Raw genomic sequence first — 27,141 nt, forward strand, 5'->3', positions numbered from 1 at the left:
GCAATGGATGTTAATTCATTCTAGCGAAAATGATATCTCTTACCTATTACTAATTGAGTCCTACCACTTAACGGGACTAACTTTGGGTTTTGAATAGAATAGTTAAAATTTCAATAACTAAAATATGGACTTTTCTAAATAAAATAGTTTAATATTACTGGTGATTCCTTGTACAATCCCCATAAGAATTTCGGTATTCATTCTAAAGTTCTACTTTGCTCCAACATGTGTGTGTACTAGAATTCATGCAGACAACTGTCCCTAAATCTTGACTAAAAGACAAAGCATGGTGTATAGAACATAACACTATTAGGGAGAAATTTGCTAAGACTGAGCGTTAAAAATGGAAACCTGTTAATTTTTTTTTTTTTCAGTCAAAGCTAACATTTTAGATCCTCACGCTTAGACTAAATGCTCAAATGTAAATAATTCATTGCTTTACTTTATTTATGAACAGCTATTTTTTCTAGTTATGTGATCTGGTTGAACTGATATTATGATATTCAGTAATAAAAAAAAAAAAATCATATGGGGAAAGGCATTAGATTTATGATCAAATTGTGTCACTGCCATGGATATAGCCATAGTTTAACATGTTTCACACAAAAATAAAATCTTTAAAACACTGTTTTCATGTCGAACAGATATCACAAAGTGCTTGGACTGTTCAGTTTCCTGAATAGGCCTAATAATGCCTCATACACTGCATTGCACACAATGAAGAGATTAAAAACTCAGTTATCAAATCAATATCATACTCTTATTGCAATCATCAGAAAGAATTTCTAAAGTACCGGTTATTTCTCTAATATCAGTATCGATATTGATTATTTCTCTAGTATCTTTATTGGTATTGGTTATTTCTCTAGTAGCTGTATCTATTTTGGTTATTTTCCTAGTATCGGTATCAGTATCAGTTATTTCTCAAGTATCGGTATCGGGATTGGTTATTTATCTAGTATCGGTATTGGTATTGGTTATTTCTCTAGTATTGGTATTGGTATTAGTTAGTGCTGGGCGATACCAGTGATTTCCTTTCGATACGATACCAAGTAATAATTTTCCCAGTATCGAAGTATCGAGTATCGATACCAAGTACTTCCACGGCCAGTATCGGTTAATATGAGTACTTTTTATTTGATATATATTTATGATAAAGAAACGATATAATATAAAGGAAATATAATTTTGTAAGTATATATATGTATGGAAAGATATTTATAATTTAAAACTAACAAATATTTGTTACCTTTTCTTCAGGATGCAAAGAAATTTACATTAATCTTAATGCAGATCCCAAAATTATTTACGTGTGTAAATAACGAATTGAAAAGTAAAAGTTATGTTTGCAATAAACAACACCTGTGAGCTGAGACCCACGTCGTAGGTTGAAAACATATTTATAATGGGAAATGTTTATTGTACTTTTACACAGATTGTCGATTTTCTCAAAGTACTAAAAGTATCGATACTTTAACATTTATATCGATACTTCCGATACTGTGTTGATATTGGAAGTATCGATACTTGGGTATTGATACGCCCAGCACTAGTATTAGTTATTTCTCTAGTATCGGTATCGGAATCAGTTATTTCTCTAATATCAAAATCCATATTGGTTATTTTTCTAGTATCGGTATTGGTTTTGGTTATTTCTCTAGTATCGGTATCGGTATTGGTTATTTCTCTAGTATCGGTATTGGTTTTGGTTATTTCTCTAGTATCGGTATCGGTATTGGTTATTTCTCTAGTATCGGTATCTGTATCAGTTATTTTTCTAGTACCTGTATCAGTATCAGTTATTTCTTTAGTATCGGTATCAGTATTGGTTATTTCTCTAGTATCTGTATCGGTATTGGTTATTTCTCTAGTATCGGTATTGGTATTGGTTATTTCTCTAGTATCGGTATTGGTATTGGTTATTTCTTTAGTATCTGTATCGGTATTGGTTATTTCTTTATTATCTGTATCGGTATCAATTATTTCTCTAGTATCGGTATCGGTATTGATTATTTCTTTAGTATCTGTATCGGTATCAATTATTTCTCTATAATTGGTATCGGTATTGGTTATTTCTCTAGTATCAGTATTGGAATTGGTTATTTCTCTAGTATCGGTATCGGAATTAGTTATTTCTCTAGTATCGGTATCGGTATTGGTTATTTCTCTAGTATCGGTATTGGTATTGGTTATTTCTCTAGTATCGGTACCGGAATCAGTTATTTCTCTAGTATCGGTATCCGTATTGATTGTTTCTCTAGTATCGGAATCTGTATCAGTTATTTGTCTAGTACCTGTATCAGTATCAGTTATTTCTCTAGTATCGGTATCGGTATTGGTTATTTCTCTAGTATCTATATCGGTATTGGTTATTTCTCTAGTATTGACATCGGTATCAGTTATTGCTCAAGTATCGGTATGCGTATCGGATATTTCTCTAGTATTAGTACCAATTATTTGTCTAGTATCAGTATTGGTATTGGTTATTTCTGTAGTATTGGTATCGGTATTGGTTATTTCTCTAGTATCGGTATTGGTATCAATTATTTCTCAAGTATGAGAACCAGTATCAGTTATTTCTCTAGTATTGGTATCGGTATCAGTTATTTCTCAAGTATCGGTATCGGTATCAGTTATTTCTCTAGTAGCGGTATCGGTATCAGTTATTTCTCTAGTATTAGTATTGGTATCAGTTATTTCATTAGTATCGATATCGGTATCAGTTATTTTTTTAGTATTAGTATCGGTATTGGTTATTTCTTTAGTATCGGTGTCGGTATCAATTATTTCTCTAGTATCGGTATCGGTATTGGTTATTTCTCTTGTATCAGTATCAGTATCAGTTATTTCTCTTGTATTGGTATTGGTATCAATTATTTCTGTAGTATCGGTATCGGTATAGTTATATCTTTAGTATCGGTATCGTTATTGGTTATTTCTCTAGTATCGGTATCGGTATCAGTTATTTTTCTATTACTGGTATCAGTACTGGTTATTTCTTTAGTATCGGTATCAATATCAGTTGTTTCTCTAGTATCGGTATTCGTATTGGTTATTTCTCTTGTATCGGCATCGGTATCAGTTATTTCTCTAATGTCAGTATGAGTATCAGTTATTTCTCAAGTATCGGTATTAATATTGGTTATTTCCCTAGTATCGGTATCCGTATCAGTTATTTCTCTAGTATTGGTATCGGTATCAGTTATTTCTCAAGTATCGATATCGGTATCAGTTATTTCTCTGGTAGCGGTATCGGTATCAGTTATTTTTCTAGTATTGGTATCGGTATCAGTTATTTCGCTAGTATCAATATCGGTATCAGTTATTTTTTAGTATTAGTATCGGTATTGGTTATTCCTTTAGTATCGGTATCGGTATCAATTATTTCTCTAGTATCAGTATCGGTATTGGTTATTTCTCTTGTATCAGTATCAGTATCAGTTATTTCTCTTGTATTGGTATCGGTATCAATTATTTCTGTAGCATCGGTATCAGTATAGTTATATCTTTAGTATCGGTATCGTTATTGGTTATTTCTCTAGTATCGGTATCGGTATCAGTTATTTCTCTGGTATCGGTATCGGTATCAGTTATTTCACAAATATCCGTATGGGTGTCAATTATTTCTTTAGTATTGGTATCGGTATGAGTTATTTCTCTAGTATTGGTATCGGTATCAGTTATTTTTCTAGCATCTGTATTGGTATCAGTTATTTTTCTATTACTGGTATCAGTACTGGTTATTTCTTTAGTATTGGTATCAATGTCAGTTGTTTCTTTAGTATCGGTATTAGTATTGGTTATTTCTCTTGTATCGGCATCGGTATCAGTTATTTCTGAAATGTCAGTATGAGTATCGGTTATTTCTCAAGTATCGGTATTAATATCGGTTATTTCTCCAGTATCGATATCCGTATCAGTTATTTCTCTAGTATTGGTATTGGTATCAGTTATTTATCAAGTATCGGTATCGATATCGGTTATTTCTCTAGCATCAGTATCGGTATTGGTTATTTCTCTAGTATGGGTATCGGAATTGGTTATTTCTCTAGTATTGGTAATGGTATCAGTTATTTCTTTAGTATCAGTATCTGTACCAGTTATTTCTCTAGTATCAGTATCGGTATCAGTTATTTCTCTAGTAGCGGTATCGGTATTGGTTATTTCTCTAGTATCTATATCGGTATTGGTTATTTCTCTAGTATCGGTATTGGTATTGGTTATTTCTTTAGTATCTGTATCGGAATTGGTTATTTCTCTCGTATCGGCATCGGTATCAGTTATTTCTCAAGTATCGGTATGCGTATCGGTTATTTCTCCAGTATTAGTACCAATTATTTCTCTAGTATCGGTATCGGTATTGGTTATTTCTGTAGTATTGGTATCGGTATTGGTTAATTCTCTAGTATCAGTATCGGTATCAGTTATTTCTCAAGTATCAGAATCGGTATCAGATATTTCTCTAGTATCTATATCGGTATTGGTTATTTCTCTAGTATCGGTATCGGTATTGGTTATTTCTTTAGTATCTGTATCGGAATTGGTTATTTCTCTCGTATCGGCATCGGTATCAATTATTTCTCAAGTATCGGTATGCGTATCGGTTATTTCTCTAGTATTAGTACCAGTTATTTCTCTAGTATCGGTATCGGTATTGGTTATTTCTGTAGTATTGGTATCGGTATTGGTTAATGCTCTAGTATCAGTATCGGTATCAGTTATTTCTCAAGTATCAGAATCGGTATTAGTTATTTCTCTAGCATCGGTATCGGTATCAGTTATTTCTCTAGTATTGGTATCGGTATTGGTTATTTCTTTAGTATCTGCATCGGAATTGGTTATTTCTCTCGTATCGGCATCGGTATCAGTTATTTCTCAAGTATCGGTATGTGTATCGGTTATTTTTCTAGAATTAGTACCAGTTATTTCTCTAGTATCGATATCGGTATTGGTTATTTCTGTAGTATTGGTATCGGTATTGGTTAATGCTCTAGTATCAGTATCGGTATCAGTTATTTCTCAAGTATCAGAATCGGTATCTGTTATTTCTCTAGCATCGGTATCGGTATCAGTTATTTCTCTAGTATTGGTATCGGTATCAGTTATTTCTCAAGTATCGGTATCGGTATCAGTTATTTCTCAAGTATCGATATTGGTATCAGTCATTTATCTAGTATTGGTATCGATATCAATTATTTCTCTGGTAACGGTATCGGTATTGGCTATTTCTTTAGTATCAGTATCGGTATCAGTTATTTCTCTAGTAGCGGTATTGCTATTGGTTATTTCTTTAGTACCAGTATCAGTATCAGTTATTTCTCTAGTATCGGTATCGGTATCAGTTATTTCTAAAGTATCAATATCGGTATCGGTTATTTCTCTAGTATCAGTATCGATATTAGTTATTTTTCTAGTATCGGTATCGGTATCAATTATTTCTCAACTATCAGTATCGGTATCAGTTATTTTTCAAGTATAGGTATTAGTTATTTCTCTAGTATCGGTATCGGTATTGGTTATTTCTCCAGTATCAGTATAGGTATCAGTTATTTCTCAAGTATCGGTATCGGTATTGGTTATTTCTCTAGTATCGGTATTGGTTTTGGTTATTTCTCCAGTATCAGTATAGGTATCAGTTATTTCTCAAGTATCGATATCGGTATAGGTTATTTCTCAAGTATCCCTATCAGTACCGATCTAGAAAAAAATTGGGTATCAGTATCAGCATCAGTATCGGTATCATCCTCCAAATTGGTATCGGCGCATCTAAAATGTATATATATATATATATATATATATATATATATATACATATATATATTGTGTATAAATATGTATATATATTATATATATACATATATATATATATATATATATATATATATATATATATATATATATATATATATATATATATATATATATATATACACACATGTATATATATATATATATGTGTGTGTATATATGTATATATATATGTATATATTTATATATGTATATATGTATATGTATATATTTATATATATACTGTATATATATATATATATATATATATATATATATATATATGTATATATATAAATATATAGATATATATATATGTATGTATGTGTGTAGGTATATATATGTATATATATGTTTGTGAGTGAGGAAGAAATTAAAAATTGGAGCATTTTCCAATAGGAGGTCAAAGAGATGCAACATGGGACAGAAAAGCCATTTAATGAAAATAACCGAGAGTGAACTGGGAAAAAGGGGGGAACAATGGCCATGTGAGGGGAACAATAAGCAAAATGTATTGGCAAAAACGGGGAACGAACAAAAATAGACGTCGAAAAAGAAAGCGAAAATTCAGCGGGGAAATTAAGGCAGTTTTCTGGCGGGGAGAGAGAGAGAGAGAGAGAGAGAGAGAGAGAGAGAGAGAGAGAGAGAGAGAGAGCGGTTGAAAGTTGGCGATAAGGTTAAAAGAAAAACAATCGGATAATTATTTATTCATTTGAAATTAACAGGTGACTATATCAACCCATCAGAAATTAATTGTTAGATTAAAAAATGAAATGATGGGGTTAAATGAATTTTTAATATCAGTGGTAGGATGTTATTGAATTGCAGAATAAATTGTTTGCAGGTGGAAAGAGTTTTTTCCTTCCTGTTGAAAGACAAGTAACATTACCTGTCACTTGATGTATGAGGGAGCAGACGAATGCACTGAAAATCTGATTTGAGACGTTGTAATTTCAGTCATTTACCAAAAGTAACATTATTTTGTAAAAACCGTAAGAATTTTAACGTACATATACAAGTACTGCTAATGAAGTCAAAGCTAGATTTTCACCTTCAGTCAAAGGTATTTTGATATCAACAAAGGGAAACTGGTTTAACATAAAGGTAGGAGGGAAACCTTAGATCAGGAAATATCCGGATTTCGAAGCCATGCTTATTTGTACGCCAGTTCCCAGACGGCATTCTTCTTATAGAGTTAATGCCACGTATTTCTAATTTTACACATATTTTGCTCAAAAATAGAGAAATCAGTAAGCAGATATCTTTCGACCCTGGTTGGCCATGGCAAAAGTCTTAAGAAAAACTCAAAGACTGTAAGAACTTGAGGGACATTAAGAATACAATATTTTCCTCAGCTACAGAATTGACGAATGGACAGTGAAATAGAGTAACTCAATACCCTTATATATATCAGTCTAGAGAGAATAAAATGTGATGTAAATAATGTGCTAGTTTTTCTTCTAGCAACGACTACTTCAAAGCTATATATTCTCATGGAGAAAATAGCTTCTCTGATATTGTAATTACAAATTTTCTTTTATCCGCTCATCAGCCATTTTGCGTTTCAAAGGGAGCATTATTTGAGCTTTAGGAACTTCTTGACGTGGACGAAGTTTGACATTTTTTTAAGAGTTTTGAATGAGTTTCTCCTTGATAATGACCGTAACTTCTTGATATGACACAATCTCGACAGGAGTTCTTCATCGGAACAGAAAAGTCGCTCCAAGGGTAAAATGTTTTTCTTTTGAAGGGGAAAGGACCTTGCGTTGGACCAAGAAAAAGGATTATATTAGGGAAAGAGAGGGATTATCTTAAGGTAATAAAGAGGTATTTGTAGGGGGGAAGGAAGGAATTTTGTTTAAGAAGGGTGAAGAATTTTGTTAGGGATGTGATAGGGGATTATGTTGAGGGAAACAGGGGAGTTTTGTCAGGGGAAAATAAGGAGTTATGATATGGGAAGAAAGGAGTTTGATTAAGGGAGGAAAGGGTTTTCGTTAGGGGAGGAAAAAAAGTTTTATTGGAGGTGGCAAAGGCCTTTTTATTGTGGGAGATGAAATGGGATTATTGGTAAAAGTGTTTGTTTAGTTTCTTGGGGGAATAAAGGTTTTCCCAGGGTAATAAGAAGAGTATTTTCATAAAGAAAGGAGCTTTCGGTTTATAGATAAAGTTCTTTCCCGAAGCATGAAATGGGCTAAGTTTGGAGATATAACTATATTGCTTTTCGGATAAAAATGTTGTTTATGTTGGAGATATGTTTTCTCACGTGAGAAAGCTTTTGGGAAGTAAGTTTTGTTGGCGCAGAAAAAAAAAAAAAAACATTCGGTAAGAAATGAAGATCAGAGTGTAAGAAGTAGGAGAACTTTATTAGGTAGAACAAAAGCGTCGTCTGAAAAAAAAATATATACTGTAGTGATTAGATGAAATAATATCAATTTCTTGATTTGATATAAAATGTATTTTATACTTTTTTGTAAAAATAGCTTTGGTAGAAAATATATATTTTTTCTTTTATGCAGAAAGGAGTTTTATTCATGTTTGGCAAGAGGTATGATTGTTTTAATTAGGCAAAATGAACGGAATTCCTTAAAGAACATTTTGATAGGAAAAAACTACTGCTTCGTTAGGAAAATATTCCGCTTTAATAAAAAAAAAAATGGAAGACTGCTGGTCTTTCCAAGCAAAAGGAGGTTGTTCTTAATAAGACGAATATAGATTTTTCGAAAGAGAAGCATTATTCTTAAATAAAGAAAAAAAAAGAAGAAAAAAGCACCCAGAGTGGTAGAGAATGTTGACATTAGATCGCAAAAACGAAAAGGAAAAGACGGAATCTTAATCAAAGCCCCATCATGGTGCTTTTACTTTGCATATTATCTGACGAAATTGAAATTAATTCACAATTCAAAAATTTTAAATAGTTGTTATAGTGATTTATTCTCTCGAAGGAAGGGAAATATATATTCATATGGATTATATATATATATATATATATATATATATATATATATATATATATATATATATATATATATGTGTGTGTGTGTGTGTGTGTGTTTGTGTGTGTGTGTGTGTGTGTGTGTGGGTGGGTGGGTGGGTGTGTATGTATGTTGGTGAGTTTTTGCCTCTAATAATGAATATCTGTGAGTACAGAGCGCCGTTATAGTATTATCTATATCTATCATCTAACTCTTTTTACGTATGTTTTCAGACTAAGCTAGATCTCGTCATCTCTCATCTATATTAAACTGCTTATGAGCCTCATTTCCAAGTAATTATTTATGTAAAGTGCATTATCTTGTTTTTAGGATAGGAACGTTTTGCGTAATGTCCCAGCTGGAGTGTCCTTCGTTGGAATGGTTCCACCTCATCAGTAATTACACAGGGAGAGTTTGATGTAAGCGGCATTGAAGTACTACTTGTTCATAAACCACAACCCAAGCCAACTGGATACCATTTACACAGCCTTTTGTTATGCACAAAAACTGACAGAGATGTATTGGTGTGCTACTGTTGTTAACACACATTTGGGTTCTCTTCAAATGTCATCTTCAATGTGTTATAGATTAGATTTGGTATGTTACATCTTCAAGTAAAGTCTAAGTAAGTTAACTTTATAATAGTTTATTCTTTAAAAACAGTATTAACATCTCCATCACAGGAGTATAGATGGTTTGGTCGGATGACCATTCCGTATGACATCTCAAAGTGAACTGCCACAAATATCCATATTCACGTTAAAGTTTATATAGTTATCTCAGCACTTAAAGATTTATAGTAAACACAACATTAATACCGGAAGGTACTTGTTCCGTTCTCATAGACAACTTCTTTCTCACGGGCTTGGTTGTGTTTATTCTTCATGAAAAAAGTTACATTGCTGAGGTTTGGCATTCTCATCCTGCTTATGATATGACTATGGCATTTCTCACACTTCTCTTACTTCCACAGTGACCTGTAGGTCATGTGTTTTAAACAAGTAATATTTATATATTACAGATGTACAATTTGGGTGTTTCACCGGTTACATTTGACCAGCCATTGTATGCAAAAGCCACTGAAATTTGCCAAACATTTTCATCAAACTGGGCTGATTTCATTTTTTGAAGTTATACCTAGGCTCTATTGATCATATTAAGTGAGTCTGGTTAGGGTGACCAATGAAAAACAGTATTTGCCCCAAAATTTGTGAAGCACATGCTCAATGACTATGCCTATGCACGAGCTGGGCAAGCCCACGTGCTTTCTTTTACATCAGCTATGGCTCGGATGCTTGTCACTCCCTGACTGTCTAAGTGGTATAAACCTTGAAGCCAGAATAGTTCATTAGATGCTTTTGAATCACTCATTTTCACCTGAGAGTCTTCTTACAGAGCAGGTGACTATCCAAGTGTCTAAGATAGCTAAGGCTCTACAAGAGGAACTATCACAGTCCAGTAGACCTAGGAAGCTCTCAATCTAATGGCTGAAGATGGTCAAACTTTTATTGCTCTTCATTCGGGAAGAAAATAATGGGGATTAAGAGCTTCACTTATTGTGTGATCCCAGTTATCTATGCTGGAGGGCATACAGTCTATGCAATTTTTTTTTTTTTTTTTATGATATCATCAGTCCCTTTGTAGTACTTTAAAGATGGAAGATTTCCAAAAAATAACATTTCCCATAACCATTGCTCTGTTGAACTATTGGCATTTCTATGTCCTTTGGAAAGTAACTAATGTTTTTATTTTATTTTATAGAGAAAAGAATCTTTATCAGCGAAATAGTGTATTGAATACATTTTTATATAAACATTGCAGACAAAATCACACACTCACACGGTAGTTCTGACTAGTAAAACTTTGCTGATCATGGCGGTACACAAACCCTTTCACCACGTTAAAGTATCCTCAGTCAGAAAGGGGTGTATATATATATATATATATATATATATATATATATATATATATATATATATATGTATGTATGTATGTATGTATATATATATATATATATATATATATATATATATATATATAAAGATATATACAGCATATATATATATATATATATATATATATATATATTTATATATATATGCATATATATATATGTATATATATATATATATATATATATATATATATGCTGTATATATATAATCACCTTAAAAATCATTAATCTTAATTAAAACAAAATGCAGTGGGATTATAATGGAATATGAGTGATGTTAATTCACATTATTATGTACCATGAATAAGGCCTTTCATGTTTTATTTTTGCAAATCACAAGTATGTTGCATTAATGTTGATGAAGCATTCTTTCCCAAGTTCGTGGAAAAGACCTTTATAATTCATGCTGTGATTATTCTGACACATGTTTTTATAACTAGAAAACGTGATGTCCTTTTTATATATTTACCCTGATGAAAAAAACAAAAAATAATTTCTGGTTTATGTCTGATTTATTTTTTGTTGCTTTCAGCATATTTAATTTTATTCTTTTTCGAGGTCTAAATAAGCTAATTGAGAAAGCCTTTTTTCTTTTAATTTTGGAATTAAAGTACGTTATGAAATATTGTTTTTGTTACTTATTAAAGTTAATACATTTTTTTTCTTTTATTGTGCTTTATTTAACAGTAAAATTTTGAGTTTCTTAACACGTACGTAAATATGGTAAAAAAAACATCATATTTCTTTGTTATTTCCTGTCTTGGTGTTCCATGGATTGTGTGCATTAATAAAAGAGAATTGGACAGATATGGTATAGATAATCATTAGATGAATATAAGTAATAAGATTTTGAAGATTATAAATGTTAGTTGGGTTCTTTTGAAGAATAATTATTTAGGCGCTGAAAGGGAAATCATCTTTGATAAAGTTCATCATTTGTGAAAGCTTCACAAATAGCTTCAACCACTGTGAATATAAAGTTTTATGTTCCCTTGGAGCAGTGGTTCCCAAACTGGGGGGCGCGCCCCACTAGGGGGGCATGAGGACGATACAAGGGGGGCGTGAAATCATCTGCTCGAAATTACTTGTTTAATAGAATAATAAAATCGATTTGAAATGTGACTCGAGCGCGAAAAGGGACTTTGAAACAATGAAGTTAGAAGAGTTTTGTGTGAAATATCTCCCCATGTACCCAAAAGTTGGTGAAGAAGCACTTCGTGTGATTCTTCCCTTTTCTTCTACTTATCTTTGAGAAGCAGGATTTTCAGCTCTTGTTGTTCTGAAACCAAAACAGCGCAACCGACTTAATGTAGAAAATTACTTGCGCTGTGCGCTGTTATCCTTCAATCCTAGAATTTCTGATCTTGTGAGGAAGAAGCAGCAGCATCCATCTCACTAAATTTGACCAGAAATTGTGCCTTAGTCTCATAAGTATTTCCAAATATTATGTACCATCTTTTCAAATTATCTATTCTTAAAATTGCAATTCAATTTGGCCAATTTGCTAATGTTCGAACTAAATTTCTTTTTGTTATTATATTTCATAACACCATTGTATTATATAATTTTTGAATAGGTTATGCACTGTAGGTTAGGAGTGTGTAGGATTTAACATTATATAAGTATCTTTACAAATTGATTGATGTTGCTGGACTAAAACAACAATATCTCTTAGCCTTTTTCTTGGCTTCAGACCTTTGCATTAAAGTGTGTATATATATATATATATATATATATATATATATATATATATATATATATACATACATATATATATATATATATATATATATATGTATGTATGTATGTATATATATATATAGATATATATATATGTATATATATAATACATGTGTGTGTATACTTTCTGAGTGGTGTTAACATAGTGAAAAGGTTTATGCATCGCTATTATCAGCAAAACTATACTAGTGAGGGCCACCCATGCTAGGTTTGTTTGATGTTAGCGATCAGAATAAAGTGTCCTACCATCACTAATCTAAGTATTATATATATATATATATATATATATATATATATATATATATATATATATATAGAGAGAGAGAGAGAGAGAGAGAGAGAGAGAGAGAGAGAGAGAGAGAGAGATGTATATATATATATGTGTGTGTGTGTGTGTGTGTATATATATATGCATGTGTGTGTCTATCTAGATATACATATACATATATACATATATAAATATATGTGTGTGCGTGTGTGTATGTGTGTATCTAGATTTACATATACAGTACATATATATGAGTATATGTATATATATATATATATATATATATATATATATATATATATATATATATGTATATATATGTGTGTGTGTATGTGTAATATAGATATATATATATATACATATATATATGTATATATATATATATATATATATATATATATAAATATATATACATATATATATACATATATATATATATATATATATATATATATATATATATTGAGCTATTACCTTAAACTGACGTTGGCTACAGAAATAGGCAACAATTCAAAAGTTACTTCCAATATTTATTTCAGGAAGAAAACTCCCTCAATATTAGTGGATTCATTCCCATATATATATATATATATATATATATATATATATATATATATATATATATATATATATATATATATATATATATATATATATATATATATATATATAAGACTCCTCAGAAGTACTTCGAAGAACCCTAAATACACTTAGCCATTCACTTCCATGCTGTATGCACTCTCACGCTTCCTTATTATTGAAAATCTTCCTCTAAATTGCGTTTTTCACGGTACATCTGCAGCTTTTTCTAAAGATTACTCTCTCTCTCCATCTCCCTATACATTCAAGCCTGTCATCTTTCATTAATATTGCATAACCATACTATATCATGACACTCTGATCTATCATTCTTCTAACGCTATCATGTATATATATATATATATATGTATATATATATATATATATATATATATATATATATATATATATATATATATATATATATATATTGGTGTGCTACTGTCTTAAGCACACATTTGAGTATGAGTTGTTTTCAGATGTATTTAAATGGTTTACTGAATACATCTTAATGGTTTTTAAGTTTTATTTCTAATAAACAACAGAGTTAAACATCTCCATCACTGGAGGAAGCTGTGTTGGTCCACATGACCAATTCTGGTGAAGTTTAGATATGAACTGAATAAATTACCGATATCACAAATATCGTATGCTTGCTTTAATTTAGCCAAGTGACGGAATCGGAAGACACCTGCATCCGGTGACGTCACAAACTTTCACACGAGGAGACAATGTGTTGACGTTAAGAAAGAATGTCAATTTGCTGTCTTTGCATTATACATCCTGTTTACAATTTGAATGACTACAGCAAATCTCAGGGTTAGCTCTTCCAACCAACATGACATATTACGTCATTTGTTTTAAACATGTAATATTACTATTCTAACTATTACATAAGCTCGGCCAGCTATCTCAATTTTTATACAAAAATTTAACAACAAGCCGAAACATGGTTATTAGGTGTGACTGGACATACGTATTATTCTTTGTTTAACATTTAGCCATAATCAACTGAGGACGAATGTCCAAATAGGCACATTAAAAAATAATAACAATAATGCATACAAAAAAGATATTACCAAAGCAAAAAGAAAAATGCATGATAAAACCAAGATCATATATATGGTACATTGCTAGCAAATGATTACATGGTACCAAAAAACAAAATAAATTCTGACTTACAAATGATTCGGTAACTTGATAAAGAATAATTGTTACCTTTGTCAGAAACAAGATACTCAATTTTTAGTGCACAAACACGAATTCCTGGTACGTACACGTACCACAGTTTCGTACATATATATATATATATATTTATATATAGGGCTGATATATTTTATTAGATGCCCATAGATTCTGTTATATATTTTATTATATATTTTTTTTTTCTCTTTTCTTTTTTTAACATTCCGGCTTATATACTTTTATTAGATGCCGAGAGAAAAAATGATTTATATCCTTTTTTATTTTATTTATTTTTTTAAATGTTGTTTTTAAATGTATTTTTAACAATGCAAATGTAGAGAATTTCTTTAATTACATATTACTAGCGTACTAATCAGCTTTTCATACAAACATCTTCCCGACAAATTACTCCCTTAGCGAATGAGGTGGCCACTCATACAGCTTTGAACTGGATCAGGTAGGGGGTATTGTCAGGGCTATGCAACTCGTTCCTTTGTAGCTGCTTGCTGTGCCGTAACCTACGCCAAACAAGGATGTTCACGGCGATAAATATCATCGCCGTGACACACAAACTAGCCAGTATTATGGGGTGAAGAATTTCTTCATAAGTCGGTGACAGGTGGTCCTTTTCGGTAAGTTTCATCAACTGCTTTGCCACACGGCCGTTGTAAGGGAGAGGAAGTGCTGGCATTGTAGATGTCCACGTGAAGTTCGCGAAGTAGGCTCGTTCTCTGATGATTGTCCGTAGACCAGTCACCATGGAATTCGGGGAAGTCCCGATACAGCCATCTGCTGCGACGAAGATGTGGTTGAAGGATGTGGATCCGTCAGGGCATGATACATTGAAGCCGTCCTTGTCGTATCGTATCCACGAGCCATTATTTAGTCTGCAATTGAATTCTTTATTGTCAAAGGGATAAAGCTTATCCAGACAATTTTCACTTGTATGGGAGAGAGCACCGTCTAGCACTATACCTAACTCGCATGAATCCATTAAGTTTTTACGGAATTCAAATGAGTCAGCTGTACATATTTTTCTATCCATTGCGTCTGAACAGTGAGTTAATTGATTTAAGTCTTTAATGACCGTATATGTTTCCTTGTCTGGGGAAATCAATACGTGTCCTGTCAAACTGGATATTACTGGATTTGAGTGATTCGTCATGAAAGTCGGAAATGGTGATATCCTGTAAGATTGCCAGGCATCAGAAGAATCAAAGGGAATTGTAATCCTAATCTTGTTATTATCTACGTTTACTGTAATTAGGCTGTAATAAAATTCTAACCTATGTTCGTCTAACAAAGGAACATAGCCTAGTTTATCCCTTCCGTTCTCCAGAACTAATTTTAAGTAACGTATAGGCAACAAATGGGGCGACAATACACCTTTAGTTGCTAACGTGATAGCTTCTACATATTCCTTGGATTTCTCAATGAAATGTGCAATTCTGTTATGTATGTGATCTATCTTTGAAACATAATACGTTAATGTTGCCAACAAATCCTGTACTTCCATAATTTGAACGATATTATCTGAATGTTCATTTAACAAATCCATAATTTTATTGATTGAAGCTAACTGATCCCTTAGTTCTGACATAATCAATTCATCTTTATGAGTCAAGAACTCAATTTTCTTATTTTGATTACTAATTTTAAGACGATTGGAAAGTCCTAAACCTAAACTTGCAACAGACCCAAAGATGCTTAATGCAGCATAAATGAACGGATTCCGTCTTTCTTTATGTTCGTGTCCTACAGTCCACATCAAAAGGTCATAAGCCAAAGATCCTGTCTCGCCAGTCTTATTTTTCAAGTCATCAGATAGCATCTCTGCAACTTTTAATGTTGATCCAAGCAAACTCTTAGTAGTCAAATGAAAATGTCTCCTATGCAACTCATCCAATGATGCAGAAAACCTTGAAATGGCGGTTCTTAAGCTAGTGACATCATTCTCTTGAAGAAAAATTGCTTGCATATGCACTTCGACAATTACGTTGGTTGATGTAATAAAAATGTCTTCTTGTCTTTCAACTATATTGCCATATTTAAAATATATATTCTTAGTCTTAGAACTCATCCCATACGAGAAAAATGTCTGAGCGAACAATATCACTCCCAACAACAAAAAATTCATCTTGGAAACCTGTAACGAGAAAAAATATGTGTAATTACTCCTGTATTAAAAAGAAAACTTTTAGTCACACAAAATAAAATTTTTCCTCACCTCTTTTCCTCTCTTTTCTTTTTAATTTCTTATGTGAGACAATGGTACTATTCTCTCATCCGTGGGTTGGGCTACGTTTTGAATTCTAAACCTATTGGCCGTTAATGTTTCCAAAATGTTAAATGGGCCTTCAAACTTAGGTGTTAGTTTATAGTTGAGCCCTTTTCTGACATTGATTTGAATATAGATGTTATCACCCACGTTATATGTTTTAGTTGGTTTCGCTATTTTATCATGATTCCTTTTCATTATGATTTGTGATTCTTCTAAATTCTTTCGAAGGATATCATATCGACTTATACTTGCATTTATACATTCTTTTAAAGGATTTGATAGATTAGTTGTAGGCGTTAATACATGGAAAGGTGTTCTAACTGGGGTACCATACAATGCTTCATGCGGTGACATTTTAATTGATATATGATATGAATGATTCAGAGTACTCAGTGCCGCCGGTATTGCAATATCCCAGTTGGGGTCTGATCCCCCTAGTGTTACCCTCAATATATTTAATATCTTCCTATTTGCTCTTTCCACTAGCCCATTCGACTCTGGGTGATATATCATGGTATTAATCTTCTTTATTTTGAGGAATTCACACAATGAGGTAAGAAAGTGATTATTAAATTCACCACCCGAGTCTGAGATTATCATGTGTGGAATTCCATGTTTACAAATGTAACACTCGTAAAACTTCCTAGCCCATTCAATCGCAGTTTAAGTTTTAAGCGCTATTAGTTCTGTATATCGAGTTAAAGCATCTATAATTACTAAGAGGTGCTTATTTCCTCTGTCTGACTCGTAAAATCCTGTTAACAAATCTAAATGTATTCTTTCAAAGGGTTGATTGGGAACAGGATAAGGTCCTAAGCTGACAGGTGTTTTCGTATGCCCTTTGTTTTCCTGACATGTGCGACAATTAGCTATGTGTCTTTTTATATCTGTAAGCATTGTATGCCAATAAAACAATGATTTGGCTTTCTGTGACATTAATGAGAACCCAGGGTGTCCATGTAATGGATTTGAATGCAACCAATTCAGGACAGTGGAAATAAGTGAGATTGGTACTACTACCTGGTCGTTAGTTACATGTGGTGTATTGCGGGTTTTCCTTGTCACAGTCCTACACAGAATATTATCTTTGATTATATAATTCTGCTGCTTATACTTTATATATTCTTTTTCTTTATGATTGCCTTTCAAAGCATTTATAATTGTTTCTATTTTCTGATCTTTTCTTTGCTCAGTCTGTAACAATTCAGCACTCCAGCCTAAATCTTCTTGTTCAGATATTGTTTTTACAATAGGCATGGATGTTGATATATCTATTAATTCAGCTAAAGACTCCGTGCAAGATGACACGGGGTTGCGTGATAATGCATCGGCAATGATATTTGCTTTCCCAGGTAAATACCCGATTCTTGCGCCAAAATCTTGAATGATTAAATGCCACCGAGTTCGTTTAGGGCTGTGATTGAAGCCTTTAAAGAACTCTGTTAGTGGTTTATGGTCAGTAAGAACCTTAACGGGATAACCGTAAATTATGAACTTAAAATGCACTAGCGAATTAACAATAGCTAGTCCTTCCTTGTCTATTACTGCATACTTACTTTCGGAAGTTCTCAATTTTCGAGAATAGAAAGCTATCGGGAAAAACTGTTTATCATATTGCTGAAGCAATACCCCTCCTACTCCTAAGTCTGAGGCGTCTGTTGCAATGAAGAATTCCTTACCGAAGTCAGGAAATTTTAAGATAGGAGAACTACACAGTTCATCTTTCAAAGTATTAAACGCCTGTTGATGTTGCTCAGACCATATGAAATCTACGCCCTTCTTCGTAAGATCAGTTAAAGGAGCGGCTATTATTGAATAGTTGCGTATAAAACGCCTGTAATATCCACTACAACCCAGAAATTGCTGTATTCCCTTGGCATTAGTAGGTATGGGAAAATTACGTATAGCCGACACCTTATCATGGACTACTTTAAGACCTTGGCTTGACACCATGAAACCCAAATATATTAATTCTGTTTTGAAAAACTCACACTTACTAATCTTTACCCTTAAGTTATGTTGTCTTAATCTCTGTAGTACTAGTTCTAACTTACGTAGATGTTCTTCTAAGGTGTTGGAAAAGATTACAAGATCATCCATATAGGCATGCAATATATCCCCTAACAAGTCTCCAAACACTATGTTAATCATTCTTGTAAATGTTATAGGAGCACAACGTAAACCAAAAGGCATCCGTAAAAATTCATAATGTCCCCTGGCTGTGCTGAAGGCTGTGTATGGGATATTATCTTCTTCTAATGATATCTGGTGAAAGCCTTTAAGTAAGTCCAAACTGGTAAAATATTTATTCTGACCTAACAAAGACAAAATATCGTCAGTACATGGCACTGGGAATTGATCAGGGATCGTTTCCTCGTTTAGACGACGAAAGTCGACGCAGATACGCCATGTTCGATCTTTTTTCGGTACAACTATTAAAGGAAAATTATAAGGGCTATTTGATTTTCTAATGACTCCTTCCTCTAACATTTTACCTACTTCATCATTTATTTCATTCTGGAATTTCATAGGGAGTCTGTACGAGGGTACATATATAATTTTTTTCTTGTCTTTTAACCTTATTTGATGCTCGATCACATCTGTTTTTCCTAAGGATCCATCCGTAGTGGAAAAGACATCTGTATATTTAGTTAAAAGTTCAAAAATTTTCTGCTGAATTTCTTCGTCTTGAATGTCCTTACTGATTTTATTTTTAATAGATCGCAAAAGGGATTCATCCGCAACTGATTGAGAGTGATTGATTTCAGCAACGGTAAGAATACGATGTTTATAAACTTCTACATCCAAGATATGTTGATTTTTGTGAATTACTAAAGTGTTATTTAAATGATTACAGACTTCGATATTACATTGCTGATGTGAGCCTACTGTATAAATAGCTTGTGTGACAGACAATCCGTTAGTTTTCAAAGTATCGGAAAGGATTAATATTTCAGATCCCGGTAGTGTTTTCTTTATTTGCACTATTAAATTCGAAGGTATGTTTGGTTCGATATATTGCGTGCAAGATGATATTACGGGTAAACAAGAATTCTGCTGGGTCGCGTATATTATTTCTTTATTAGTGAGACAAGTTATTGGTTCTTCAACGTACGTTACGGTTACATTTGTCGTCTCCTTTTTATCCAAAACTGACTTTAAAGTATCATAAGACTTATAGAATTTCCCTTTGATATACACGCCGTGCTTGGCAGGGGCTAAGATAATGTTTTGATTTCCCATAGATGGGTATCCTATAATTACAGCTGGATACATATTAATGTTTTTCACAACAACAAATGTATCGGCAAACGTGCGATTACCGACTCTGAACTGAATATGAGTTATGCCTATGACGTTTAATTCATTATTTCCTATACCTGAAAGTCTGATTCCTGATTTTTCAATCGGAAAGTTCGAAAACAACAAATGATGCGTCTTCAAATCCATAATATTACGTGGACTACCAGAGTCAAAAAATAACGTAAAGGATTTGTGTTCTAAATTTACAGCATATAAGGTTGGCCGTAACTCATTTTGGCTTATTATTGTATGAATTCGTTGCAAATCTACGGGAGCATGCACTGTTTTACTTAATTCGGCCGTGTGTTTCATAGGAAAATCTATTGTCTCACAATTATCTGATAAAACATTAAATTGATTATTCAATACTATTGATGTTGACATAAATGACCTTGACCCAACATCACTCTCTTCCCCTCTAGAGTTAACTATGTGGTATTTGCTTTGCTCTGCACATTCTGAAAATTAGGCTGACTTTGCGAGGTCTGGTTTGACGGCCCAGGCTCAGCGATATTTGAAGAAGTGTTTGTTTGTTTCGGACTCTGAACTGCATTGACATTTTGTTGTTTCTTCTTATTGTTAAAATGAGGATTTTTCTTTTTATTTCCATATGGAACTGACTGTGGAATTGACTGTGTATTTCTAGGATATTGTTGTGTCTTACGCGCGTAACATTGACTATAAGAATGTGATGCTGTGTTGTGAACTGAACAAAATTTCGTTCTACAGTCTGCGCTTATGTGACCTTGACGTTTGCAGTTGTAACACGTCACTCCCGCTACTGGATTGTTAATTACGTTCACTGTTTGTGGTTTTGTTTCATTCTTAGCAAAAACTTGAGTTAACACGGGATCGAGATCTGGACACTTGGACATGTGTTTCTTTATCTGTTTATAGACATCCAATTCCGTACTTGCAGGCATTAACTTCTTATCAAAGCACCGCACTAAAGCTTCAGGCAACATAAGTGTCATGCAAGTTAAATACATTAATCGTAAAAAATCTTTCACGGAGATATTATCGTTAGTAACCCAAGTGGAATTACCTAAAATGTCCTGATATTCGTTAAGCCTATCAGCTATGAGAGCTGCTCTCTCAACAACATTAAGCCGATTCATAGTGGCTTGATTAAGTGTATTTCGTAACGTTAACACTACATCCAAAGCTTCCTCACCCCCATAAATCGCACGTAACCTAACTTTGAAATCATCCCAAGTAACTGCTTCCTGAAATGAAACACCTCTTAAATACGCACTCGCATCCCCCTTAGAAAAATCTATAAAACTTTTAGCTTCTTGTAATTGTACAAAAGGATCTACGATTTGTTTGGCATTTAAATGGGCATCAACGGATGAAATCCATGACTCCACATTTTGTGGCAAGAACCCGTTGACACGGCCTTGAAAAGGAAGGATTGCTGACCTGGCATTTACAAGCGTCACAATTGGAGGAGGATTAGCCTGGCCTACACCACTAGGTCCAGGGGTAGGGCTGACAGGAGGAGCCATGACTGCTGTATTTTTTTTTTCTATCTCTTTGACCCCTTTCAATCCTATCAAAATATCTATATGAGTACAGACACCCACTGCGTAAACGCATATGTATAATAAAATTCCCCCAACAATGTTACTAATCCCAATACATTTCCCCCCAAGAGTTTATGAAAGAAAAAGGAATTAGCACAAAGAAAGAAAAATTCTAAATGAGAATTCGGAGTTTCTTATAACAAAGTTTAGGAATTCACTCACCCCAGTAATAATTGACTAACGACTTGTGATAACTACACTTCACTGCCCAAACTGAAATGAATACAAAATCTCTGTACTTAGCTTTATATGAAGTCGACACGTCCTCTCTCTCTCTCTCTCTCTCTTGATGTTTTGTTAGCGATGTCTCGTCCTAGTTTCTTGTTGAATGTAGTTCTTCCTGGATATGTCTTGCAATTGTTGAACGCCAGTCCTTGGGTTTCCTAGGATGTTGATTGAAGATTCAAGTTGTATACTAACATATGTTGATGTTAGCTTGTCCGTTGGACTTAGTCAAAATTGTAGATTCTTGTAGATAGTTTTGAGTTCTTGAAGATCTTTATCAGGTATTACAGCTTTTATTTTTGAAGTCTTGAAGATCATTCTCTGGTTTTACAGCTTTTATGTTGAAGTCTTGAAGATATTTCTCTGGTTTTACAGCTATTTATTTTGAAGTCTTGAAGATATTTCTCTAATTCTTAGAGTTTAATCGCTGTCTTAGAGTTTAACCGCTGTCTTAGAGTTTAACCGCTGCCACCATTTATTGGTGTGCTACTGTCTTAAGCACACATTTGAGTATGAGTTGTTTTCAGATGTATTTAAATGGTTTACTGAATACATCTTAATGGTTTTTAAGTTTTATTTTTAATAAACAACAGAGTTAAACATCTCCATCACTGGAGGAAGCTGTGTTGGTCCACATGACCAATTCTGGTGAAGTTTAGATATGAACTGAATAAATTACCGATATCACAAATATCGTATGCTTGCTTTAATTTAGCCAAGTGACGGAATCGGAAGACACCTGCATCCGGTGACGTCACAAACTTTCACACGAGGAGACAATGTGTTGACGTTAAGAAAGAATGTCAATTTGCGGTCTTTGCATTATACATCCTGTTTACAATTTGAATGACTACAGCAAATCTCAGGGTTAGCTCTTCCAACCAACATGACATATTACGTCATTTGTTTTAAACATGTAATATTACTATTCTAACTATTACATATATATATATATATATATATATATATATATATATATATATATATATATAATGTGTGTACGTGTATAAATGCATATATGGTCGCTGTTGAGGGAAGGCGAGCAGCTGATGTACGTAGATATGATCAAATATTGCTGGTTAAATAAACAGTAATTGCTCAGAACTTAAGGCGAAATGGTGAAGTGTAGGTTAGTGTTGAATAGAGAGAGGGGAAAGTACTAGATGTTGAATTTTGTTAAATTCCATGAAAGGATTATGAAGTCAACATGAAATGCTTCTGGAAATAAGAGGGTAGGAAGAGGTCATTCAAATAGTGGGAGAATGAAGAGATAAAATGTATGGGGAAGGAAAATGTGGGACTATCCAAGGTGCCGTTACATAATAGAAGAGCAGAAGCGTTCATGCAATAGAATGGATAAGGTAGTCAAGAATAATTTGAAGGAGAAAACAAGCATAGACAGGAGAAGGAGACTAGGAACTTCCAGGAAAATTTCAAATGAAAAAAAAAAAATAACTACTAGGAAGTACATGGAGAGAGAAACAATAATGACCAAGTGGATCTCAGAGATGCTGTCGAACATGAAGTCTCTCCAGGGCTGAGAGTGAGTATTTTGAAGATTTGTTGAATATTGAAGAAAAAGAGAGGCCAAGGTGAGTGGTGCAAGGCTTGAAAGGATTAGTATAAGGCTAAGAATGCTTGTTTAATTCATTATTGAGGATGTTAAGGAAGACAATTAGAAGGTACAAGAAGTGAAGACTCCAGAAATTAATGGGGTTACAAGCAAGACACTCTAGAATGTGGGAGATAGTACATTTGTCCTAATGAAATATCCCAAAGGAAACGATGGAATACTAATTTTTCTATGGATAGAGATAAAGTGATAAAGGCAACTTAGTATACCAAAGAAGGTGTATGGTAGGATTTTGATTAGAAAAGTAAATCGGGTGACTAACGAATTCATAATGGCAATAACAGCCTATGATTAGACAACAAAGTTTTTTGGGGATACATTTATAGGGATATGAAAGTTATGCATGAAATCTGAAAGAAAGTGAATGTAGCTTGATTTGCCATAAATGGACTTAAGAAAAGCTTATGATAGAGAGGCAATGTGAAGGGCACTAAGAATGTATAATGTTGGTAATAGGTTCTAGAGAGCAATTAACATTTTCTTTAGAATGGAAGTGAAGTATTTTAGGATACGTAGGCAAGAGAGTGACTGATATAGTGGGAAATTGGGCCTGAGACAAGGATTTGTAATATCCCTTTGGGTGTTCAATTTCGCTATGAATGGAGTGATGCAGGAGGTCAGAGAATAGACATTGGTTGTAGGTCCAAAGCTCTGGAGTAATAAATAAGTTATGAATGTGATGCAGAATGGCTGACGTTTACTTATAATACAGTGCTGACTGAGGCCAATGAAAAGAAACTGCAAAATATGGAGAAAAAACTTAAAACTCTATGTAAGTGTTGAAGGCTTAATGTAAATATAAGCAATAAGTGTAATTGAGAAAAAAAAGCAAAAAACATAGCAAGATCTGTACGAAATATTGATAAGAGATTTGAGTTATATGTAAAGACCAAGGGGGGAATGTGTGAAGAGGTTGTTGATCCAACTCTTGTTTATGAAATTGAAGTGAGGATGTTGTATACAAATGAAAGATCAAAAGTTGAAGCAGTTGAGGTGAACTTTTTGCATGGTATAAATGATATATGAATCAGTGATACAGTAAGAGATACAGGGATTTTTAAATATGGTAAAAGGATCAGAGTATTTTGAGGTCATTGAGTTATTTGGAAAGCATGAACGACAATAGGTTAGTGAATAGAGTATATAATTCATATCTGCTAGGAGGAGAGAAAGGCCTTGATGGTTACTTTGAGGACTATTAGAAAAGAAGTATACGGGTGTGTAAGATAGTGGTGAATTATTATGTTGTGGATGTAGAAGATTCAACACGCTTCCAATGAGTTTTATGTGTGAAATGCACGATGGAAAAAACTCCTGATTTTTTCTAAAGAAATACAAAAATCGATTTATTTGTAAGAAATAAAATTAAAGACATATTTAGGACTTCCCCATGTGCGTACTATACTACATACACATACATATACCAAGGCACTCCCCCCAATTTTGGGGGGTAGCCAACATCAAACAAATGAAACAAAAAAGGGGACCTCTCCTCTCTACGTTCCTCCCAGCCTGACAAAGGACTCAACCGAGTTCGGTTGGTACTGCTAAGGTGCCACAGCCCACCTTCCCCCGTTATCCACCACAGATGAAACTTCATAACGCTGAATACCCTACTGCTGCTACCTCCGCGGTCATCTAAGGCACCGGAGGAAGCACCAGGGCCTACTAGAACTGCGTCACAATCGCTCAACATTCATTCCTATTTCTAGCACGCTCTCTTGCCTCTCTCCCATCTATCCTCCTATCACCCAGAGCTTCCTTCCCTCCATCCATTGACCCAAACCTTGGCCTTTCTCTTGTACTTCTCCCATCAACTCATGCATTCATTACCTTTAGCAGACAGCCATTTTCCATTCTCACAACATGGCCAAACCACCTCAACACATTCATATCCACTCTAGCTGCTAACTCATTTCTTACACCCGTTCTCGACCTCACTACTTCGTTCCTAACCCTATCTACTCGAAATACACCAGCCATACTCCTTAGACACTTCATCTCAAACACATTCAATTTCTGTCTCTCCGTCACTTTCATTCCCCACAACTCCATTCCATACATCACAGTCGGTACAATCACTTTCTCATACAGAACTCTCTTTGCTTTCATGTCCAACCCTCTATTTTTTACTACTCCCTTAACTGCCCCAAACACTTTGCATCCTTCATTCACTCTTTCGCGTACATCTGCTTCCACTCCACCATTTGCTGCAACAACAGACTCCAAGTACTTGAACTGATTCATATCCTCAAATAACTCTCCATTCAACATGACATTCAACCTCGCACCACCTTCCCGTCTCGTACATCTCATAACCTTAGTCTTACCCATATTAACTCTCAACTTCCTTCTCTCACACACCCTTCCAAATTCTGCCATTAATCGGCCAAGCTTCTCTTCCGCGTCTGCAACCAGTACAGTATCATCTGCAAACAACAACTGATTTCCCTCCCATTCATGGTCATTCTCGTCTACCAGTTTCAATCCTCGTCCGAACACTCGAGCATTCACCTCTCTCACCACTCCATCAACATACAAGTTAAACAACCACAGCAACATCACACATCCCTGTCTCAGCCCCACTCTCACTGGAAACCAATCGCTCACTTCATTTCCTATCCTAACACATCCTTTACTGCCTTTGTGGAAACTTTTCACTGCTTGCAACAACCTTCCACCAATTCCATATAACCTCATCATATTCCACATTGCCTCCCTATCAAGTCTATCATACGCTTTCTCCAGATCCCTAAATGCAACATGCACCTTACCTTTTGCTAAATATTTCTGGCATATCTGCTTAACTGTAAAAATCTGATTCATACAACCCCTACCTCTTCTAAAACCACACTGTACTTCTAAGATTGCATTCTCTGTTTTATCCTTAATCTTATTAATCAATACTCTACCATACACTTTTCCAACTACACTCAACAAACTAATATCCCTTGAATTACAACACTCATGCACATCTCCCTTACCCTTATATAGTGGTACAATACACGCACTAACCCAATCTACTGGTACCATTGACAACACAAAACACATATTAAACAATCTCACCAACCATTCAAGTACAGTCACACCCCTTTCCTTCAACATCTTAGCTCTCACACCATCCATACCAGATGCTTATCCTACTCTCGTTTCATCTAGTGCTCTCCTCACTTCCTCTCTTGTAATCTCTCTCTCATTCTCATCTCCCATCACCGGCACCTCAACACCTGCAACAGCAATTACATCTGCCTCCCTCTTATCCTCAACATTCAGTAAACTTTCAAAATATTCCGCCCATCTTTTCCTTGCCTCCTCTCCTTTTAACAACCTTCCATTTCCATCTTTCACTGTCTCTTCAATTCTTGAACCAGCCTTCCTTACTCTCTTCACTTCTTTCCAAAACTTCTTCTTATTCTCTTCATATGAATGACCCAATCCCTGACCCCACCTCAGGTCAGCTGCCCTCTTTGCCTCACTTACCTTGTGCTTTACTTAAACATTCTTCTCTCTATATCTTTCATACTTCTCTTCACTATTACTCTGCAGCCATTCTTCAAAAGCCCTCTTTTTCTCTTCCACTTTTACCTTCACTCCTTCATTCCACCATTCACTGCCCTTCCTCATGCTG

General features: G+C 34.0%; 1 protein-coding gene across 1 annotated transcript in view; it reads right to left on the minus strand.

Annotated features, from left to right (window-relative positions):
* Positions 1-1,473: 1,473 nt before the first annotated feature.
* The window catches only part of LOC137638335 (putative per-hexamer repeat protein 5), a 95,084-nt gene continuing 69,416 nt past the window's right edge, over positions 1,474-27,141 (minus strand). The window contains exons 3-5 of the mRNA XM_068370387.1: positions 4,098-4,235; positions 3,600-3,836; positions 1,474-2,354 (exon numbers count right to left, since the gene is read on the minus strand). Of these exons, the coding sequence (XP_068226488.1) occupies positions 1,474-2,354; positions 3,600-3,836; positions 4,098-4,235 (1,256 nt within the window). The remainder of the gene's footprint in view (positions 2,355-3,599; positions 3,837-4,097; positions 4,236-27,141) is intronic.

Source organism: Palaemon carinicauda, chromosome 1 (genome assembly GCF_036898095.1).
Source record: "Palaemon carinicauda isolate YSFRI2023 chromosome 1, ASM3689809v2, whole genome shotgun sequence".
NCBI classification, from domain to species: domain Eukaryota; kingdom Metazoa; phylum Arthropoda; class Malacostraca; order Decapoda; family Palaemonidae; genus Palaemon; species Palaemon carinicauda.